This window comes from Otolemur garnettii, unplaced genomic scaffold (genome assembly GCF_000181295.1).
Source record: "Otolemur garnettii isolate 467f Iridium unplaced genomic scaffold, OtoGar3 scaffold00031, whole genome shotgun sequence".
In the NCBI taxonomy this organism is placed as follows: domain Eukaryota; kingdom Metazoa; phylum Chordata; class Mammalia; order Primates; family Galagidae; genus Otolemur; species Otolemur garnettii.
In genome coordinates, this window is record NW_003852426.1 from 1,279,908 (window position 1) to 1,286,983 (window position 7,076).

The window sequence follows — 7,076 nt, forward strand, 5'->3', positions numbered from 1 at the left end:
CCAGCTACTTGGGAGGCTGAGGCAGGAGACTCGCTTGAGCCTAGGAGTTGGAGGTTGCTGTGAGCTGTGATGCCACAGCACTCTACCCAGGGGGATAGCTTGAGGCTCTATCTAAAAAAAAAAAAATGTACATCCAGTCACATCACTTTCTCTGATCAAAAAGTACTCTTGTGAGGCTGAGGCAAGAGGATCTCTTGAGCCCAAGAATTTGAAGTTGCCGTGACCTATGATGATGTCACAGCACTCTAGCCTGGGCAAAAGAATGAGATTCTGTCTCAAACAAAAAGTAATCTTGGCTGGGTGCAGTGATTCATGCCTATAATCCTAGCACTCTGAGAGGCTGAGACAGGAGGATTGCTTGAGCTCAGGAGTTCAAGACGAGCCTGAGGAAGAACAAGGGCCTATAAACCCAATTTCTTGGGAGGCTGAGGCAAAAGGATCACTTAAGCCCAGGAGTTTGAGGTTGCCGTGAACTATGATGCCACTGCATTCTACCCAGGGCAGCAGAGCAAGACTGTCTCAAGAAAAAAAAAGTAGGCTGGGCAAGGTGGTTCACGGCTGCAATCCTAGCACTCTGTGTAGCCAAAGTGGGTACATTGCTTTTTTTACCACCAGCTAGAAATAGAAAAAACTAGCTGAGAATCATGGTGGGCACCTGTAGTCATAGCTACTCAAGGAGGTTGAGGGAAGAGGATCACCTGAGCCCAAGAGTTTGAGGTTGTTGTGAGCTATGATGATGCCATGGCACTCTACTTAGGGTGACAGAGACTCTGGAAAAAAAAAAAGTACTCTTGGGGCTTTTTTTTGGTCTCCCTTTGCCACCCTCAGTAGAGTGCTGTGGTGTCATAGGTCACAGCAACCCCTAACTCTTGGGCTCAAGCAATTCTCTTGTCTCAGCATCCGGAGTAGCTGGAACAGGCACCAGCTACAATGTCTGGCTATTTTAGAGATGGAGTATCCCTCTAGCTCAAGCTGGTCTTGAACTCATGAGCTCAGGTGATTCACCCACCTCGGCCTCCCGAAGTTCTGAGATTACAGGTGTAAATCACCATGCCCAGCCCTGGGGCTTTTTTTTTTTTTTAAGAGGGGGGTAGTCCCACACAGTCATCTAGGCTGACCATAGGTGGGCATCACCAAATCCAGCTAATTGTTTTTATATTTTGTAGAGATGGGGGGTCTTGCTATGTTGCCTAGGATGGTCTTGAATTCCTGGCCTCAAGCAATCCTTCTTGCCTCTGGCCTCCCAGAGTGCTGGGATTGCAGGCAAGAGGCACTGTACCCAGCCTTCCAAAGACTTTCTTCTGACTTAAAATCTAAACTCTGCCACAGCTTGGTCTCCCCCCAGCATCCTTCATCACTCTCCCCAGTGCCCCCTTGGGTCTCTGCAGCCCACTCCCCTTAGGTGGGTGCACTTCACATGGTCCTCACAAGGCTCCTTCCTCAGAGCCCCTTCCTGTCCCTTCAGCGAATGCTGCCTCGCTCCAGAGTGAATTTCTATCAGATCATTGGATTGTACTTTCTTTTCCCAGAACTCATTGTTTGAAATGATCTTGCTTGTCCACTTAGGTCCTATCTATGGTAGGTCTCTCCTACTGCAGTGGCTGGGCTACGGCAATGCCTGGTTCTAACATCCTGTTGAATGAATGTTTTATTTTCCTTACTCCTGGCATTTCAGAGCAAAACTGTTTTAAGACAAAAGTTGAGAATAAAGAAAATGACAGCTTCTCAAAAAAACTTTCAAAGCAGCTTAGGAAAGGGGTTTTGAAAAAGGTACCATCTATAGAAAGCAATGTGTGGGACCACTTCTAACATCTCCACAAGGAGAGATGGGTGCAGGAAGAATTCTCACATATTCCCAGAGATAACATTTCCAAACAATGGCTCCTATTGTAGTCATCTTTATTTGGTGCAGAATTCAGAATCCATGTTAGCTAGTGTTGCCAGCGCAGCCAGCCGCTGGGTGGGGAAGGGGCTGGCCCGGCCCTGCCCTACTCTCCAGGATCATCCCAGCCCCCAGGCTGGCTTTCCCTCTAGCTCTCAGCTGTTTAGCTGCTCAGCCTTTGTCCAAGCGGGGCTGGAGGGTTCCAGTTGTCACCTTGTAAAATAGCTTCTTCTTTGGATATGGCCTCACTCAGGCCCTGTAGGTCATCAAGCAGGACAGAGAGGGACCCTGGGAAAGAAGACAGCAAAAGATGGGCATCAGACAAGACAGGGCTCTTACAGTTACACAGTGAAAAGGCTGGCACAGGACATGAAGTTTAGGAGGGAGAAGAGTCTTTGGTCCAAGGTAGGTGTGAATAAAAAAGTTTGAGAGCCTCTAAAGCAGCAGTTCTCAACCTGTGGGTTGCAACCCCTTTTTAACAATGAAAATACACTGTGGCATTAGGAAGGTTGAGATTCACTGCTCTAAAGGATCATGACAACAAGGCTCCCAAGTGCAAAAGTTCCTCAAGTGCCCTCCATTTGCCCCTCTGTGCTCAGCCCATTACCTTTTATGGATTCCCGGGTAGGCTGAGCTGCTACTGGAGGTCCAGGTACTGGAGGCCTGGGACTGGATTCCACAGATTTCTCCTTGTCCAACAGGGAAGGAAGAACGGCCAACAGTCGCTGCTGCTTGTAATGGGAGAGGAGACCCTCCTGCTGCAAGGTGGCCTGGGAAGGAGAGGGTTAAACGCCACCTAGCCCAGGCAAAGCCTCCCTGTCCTCTTTCCACACTTCTATCCCCCAACCTGCCCAACATGGCCCTGGTCTCTGCTGTCCCCTACCAGCATGAGGTTCTTGTCCCTCTCCAGCTCCTGCACACGCCGGGTCAGTCGCTGCGCCTCTTCCTTCCGGGCCTCCTCTTGTAGGCGCCTGAGTTCCTGGTTCCGCTCCTTTTCTCGGGTGGCTTTGTGCTGGATCTGGCGCAGGGAGACCACTATAGAGAAGCCAAGGCACAGAGGGGAAAGGTTTGAGTCAGCCCAGAGGCAGCCAGGTCCCATGAAACCAAGACTGGAATGATAGGCAGGGATCACCAGCTCTGTAGAACTCTTGTTCCCTCCATACAGTGGGAGGAATGGGCTGATGCTTTAGGATCCTGGGCTATGAACCCATAGTACCTTCCCCATCCCAAACCATCCCAGAGAGCTTTAGAGGAAATCTGAATATGGACTGGATATTAGATTTTGTGCAATTAGTATTCATTTTCTTAAAGCATAATGGTTATACAGCTACACAGGTGAATTTCCTATTTGTGGGAGATACAGCTGAACAACCATGTTTGCTACTTACTTTAAATGGCTTATATATATATTATATAAATATATTTAAATGTTATACATGTATGTAAATAAGAGATCAAGTGTGGCAAATGTTAACTGCTGCAGCAAGTTAGAGAAGACACATGAATATTCACTACATGCGCTCGGCGCCTATAGCTCAACCAGCTAAGGCGCCAGCCATGGACACCTAGGGTGGCGGGTTCGAATCCCCAGCCCGGACCTGCCAAACAACGACGGCTGCAACCAAAAAATAGCCGGGCGTTGTGGCGGGCGCCTGTGGTCCCAGCTACTTGGGCGGAGGCAGGAGACTCGCTTGAGCCCAGGAGTTGGAGGTTGCTGTGAGCTGTACTGCCACGACACTCTACCCAGGGGACAGCTTGAGGCTCTGAATATTAATAAAAAGAATATTCACTACATGACTTTTTTTTTTTTTTTTTTTTGTGGCGACAGAGTCTCACTTTATTGCCCTTGGCAGAGTGCCATGGCATCACAGCTCATAGCAACCTCCAACTCCTGGGCTTAGGCCATTCCCTTGCCTTATAGCTGGGACTACAGGCGTCCAACATAATGCCCGGCTTTTTTTTTGTTGCAATTCGGCTGGGGCTGGGTTTGAACCCGCCACCCTCAGTATATGGGGCCGGCGCCCTACCCACTGAGCCACAGGCACCACCCTCCTTTTTTTTTGAGTCAGAGTTTCACTCTGTTCCCCAGGCTAGAGGTCCATGGTATTATCCTAGCTTGCAGCAACCTCAGACTCCTGGGTTCAAGCAATCCCTCTGCCTCAGCCTCCTAAGTATCTGGGACTAAAGGTAGCCACGCCAGCACCTGGCTAATTTTTCTAACTAGTAAAAAATAGAAAAATCAGCTCAGGCTGATATCAAACTCCTGAGCTCAAGGGATCCTCCTGCCTCAGCCTCCCAGAGTGGTAGGATTGCAGGCATGAGCCACAGTGCCTGATGTTACATGATTCTTTTAACTTGTCCAGGTGCTTGAAATGTTTGCAGGGGAGGGCAATTGTTGGTGTTAGACATCTAGAAGATGGTGGCCTTTGTGCAGGGGTAGTGACTGGGACAGGTCTGGGGGACTTTGGCATTTCGTCATGTACTACTGCTTCTTGATCCGGTACTGGCTACATGGCTCACCATGTAAGAATTCACCTGTGCTATTCCTTGATGCTTTCATTACTTGCATACTTCAATAAAAACCTTTTTAAAAGTTTGAGAGGGAAATAATAAGCTTATTTCTCAGCACTTCCTTCTTCCTGAAAGGCCCATGTCCACCCTGGCAAACCTCACCAGCCTTTGCATGCTCCCTCCAAGCCTCATTCAGTCTCCTCTCTGTGTCTGAGAGCTGCTCCCGCAGCCGAGTTTCCACTTCAGCCACCTTCTCTTGCAGAGCTGGGGTGAGGTGCAGATGGGGAGTGTCAGGAGGAGACTCAGTTCACAATTCCCACTCTGCCCTCCACAGGGAGCCCCCACTCCGCCTCCCATACCTTGCCTGTAGATCTCCTGCTGTTGAGTCAGCTCCTGCCGGAGACTGGCAGCCTCCTCTGTGCTCTCCTGCTGTCCCTGGCGAGCTGCTTCCAGCTGCAGCCCCACATTGGCCAGGGACTCCTGGGTCTGCTGCAGCTCCAGCTCCAGCTGCTGGGCCACCTTGCTCAGTTGCTGTCGCTCTGCCTCCCCTGGGGGGAGGCATGCTTGCTCAGGCCAAGACCCCATGTGCCCTAGACCCAGGTCTTCCCTCCTCTTCTCCATCCCTCAGACTCCAGGACCAGAGGTACCTTGCTCCCGGGCCCGGCCCACCTCCTGCTGGATAAGGTGTGCACTCAGCTGCAGTTCTGCATCCAGGCGGTTCCGTTCTTCCCGTAGCTGCTGCAACTCAAGGCTTAAGTCTGTGGCTGGTGGGGGTGGGAGTGGGGGACAGCTGGAACAGGGGAGAGAAAGTCAAGGGGGAGCACCCAGCTGACTGGCCAGTAAGGCTACCTATCCTTCCTCAGTCCTCATGGTCTGGGGTCCTAGTAGCCAATACCCTTAAGCCCCCAGCCCCACCACCACCATCCCATCCACCTCAAAGTGCCCATACTTCACCTCTCTTGGCGCAGCTGAGCAAGGGCCAGTTTTCGAGCCATCAGGCCTGGGAGATAAAAGGCAGAGTACAACAGAGATGAGTTTGCAAGGGGTAAGGGGGAGACAGGGGAGTAAGGGAAATAGAGATGTAATGACTGGTGAGAAAAGGACGGTAGATAGATATAGGACAGAGAGAGCTGCGCCAGGAAGAAGAGGGCCAGATCCTGGGGGCGGGGGCAGGGGCAGGCTGCCCTACCCACCTTGAATGGTGTGGACTTTTCGGACTGCATAGCTGAGTCGGTTGTTGAGGCTGGGAAGCTGGGCTGCAGCCTGTTCCATCTTAGCCACAGTGCTCTGGACCCAGATCTGAGAGCTGGAGAGGGCACAGGGCACTGACCTTCCACGCCTCCCCTCATCCCCAAAGGACTTGCTGTACCTTGTACAGATAACCCCTCTATCCTGTTCTGTCATAAACATGAGGAATGCACAGCTTCTGTCAATTTTCTGAAGGGCTTTTGCCCCAAGAATGCATTAAGTAACTGTATATCTTTTCAAGCAACCTGTGAAGCTTTTTCATAACCTGTATTTTGTTCACTGCTATGCATTAGAGGTCAAAGTTATGCTGTCCAACAAGCCCAGGAGCATAAATTCTCTGGAACCAATGAAAGGTAGGTCCATATACTTTATCCACAGAAGCGTCCGGGGGCACAGCTGGGACTGCCTCAGGAGAGTCTAGATCTGCACTGACAGACAAGCAAGTGAGGACAAAGTTGTAACTTTGTCCCCAGCAACACAATAAAGATCATCTTGACCTGGAAACCAAGTAGGTGCTCCCACCACCTATGGCAGCTCTTATTAAAGCTACTTTCTGATAAGTCTCTAAGCCATTTAGGTACTATATAACAAACCTAGTAGCACTCTGAGCTTGGATTGCTTTAAGTCTGGATACTTTTGACAATGAATCATTAGCAAGAAGCATGTCTGTGATCTACTACTACCAAAGCAAACCCTGTCCACAGTGTATCTTTCCGTCCTCCTGGAGGTAGGAGGCACTTGGGATGGGCTGAACCCAGGTGGTGATGCCTCATAGTCTAATTCCATGTATGTTTGAAAGCTTTCATGGTATTTTGAAGCTGAATTAGTTCCCAAAGTACACATCCAAGAGAAGGAAATAATGGGCAAAGACACGCCCTAGATTATAACTTTGCTAAACCAAAAACTGTTATCTGAACCATCAAAAAGCCTCATGATAGGCTTGGTGCCTGTGGCTCAAGTGGCTAAGGCGCCAGCCACCTACACCTAAGGTGGCGGGTTCAAATCCAGCCCAGGCCCGCCAAACAATAATGGCTGCAACCAAAAAATAGCTGGGCGTTGTGGTGGGCGCCTGTGGTCCCAGCTACTTGGGAGGCTGAGACAGGAGACTTGCTTGAGCCCAGGAATTGGAGGTTGCTGTGAGCAGTGAAGCCATGGCACTCTACCCAGGGGGACAGCTTGAGGCTCTGTCTCAAAAAAAAAAAAAAGCCTCATGATAACAGTAAACATTTACAGGGCACAAATTCCAAACCAATCACTGTGCTAAGAACTCTACACCAGGCTCGGCACCTGTGGCTCAAGCGGCTGAGGTGCCAGCCACATACACCTAAGGTGGCGAGTTCGAATCCCCAGCCCAGGCCCGCCAAACAACAATGATGGCTGCAACCAAAAAATGGCTGGGCGTTGTGGCGGGCGCTTATAGTCCCAGCTACTTGGG

At 50.3% G+C, this 7,076-nt stretch overlaps 1 protein-coding gene across 2 annotated transcripts in view; it reads right to left on the minus strand.

The window, feature by feature from the left end:
• Positions 1-1,897: 1,897 nt before the first annotated feature.
• CCHCR1 (coiled-coil alpha-helical rod protein 1) overlaps positions 1,898-7,076 on the minus strand; it is a 15,800-nt gene continuing 10,621 nt past the window's right edge. The window contains exons 12-19 of one of the 2 annotated variants that reach the window (XM_023512943.1): positions 5,587-5,699; positions 5,348-5,393; positions 5,041-5,183; positions 4,753-4,941; positions 4,556-4,657; positions 2,766-2,917; positions 2,490-2,652; positions 1,898-2,170 (exon numbers count right to left, since the gene is read on the minus strand). In XM_023512943.1, the coding sequence (XP_023368711.1) occupies positions 2,046-2,170; positions 2,490-2,652; positions 2,766-2,917; positions 4,556-4,657; positions 4,753-4,941; positions 5,041-5,183; positions 5,348-5,393; positions 5,587-5,699 (1,033 nt within the window). In that variant the 3' untranslated portion in view covers positions 1,898-2,045. The remainder of the gene's footprint in view (positions 2,171-2,489; positions 2,653-2,765; positions 2,918-4,555; positions 4,658-4,752; positions 4,942-5,040; positions 5,184-5,347; positions 5,394-5,586; positions 5,700-7,076) is intronic. The other variant, XM_023512942.1, reaches the window with a different exon arrangement.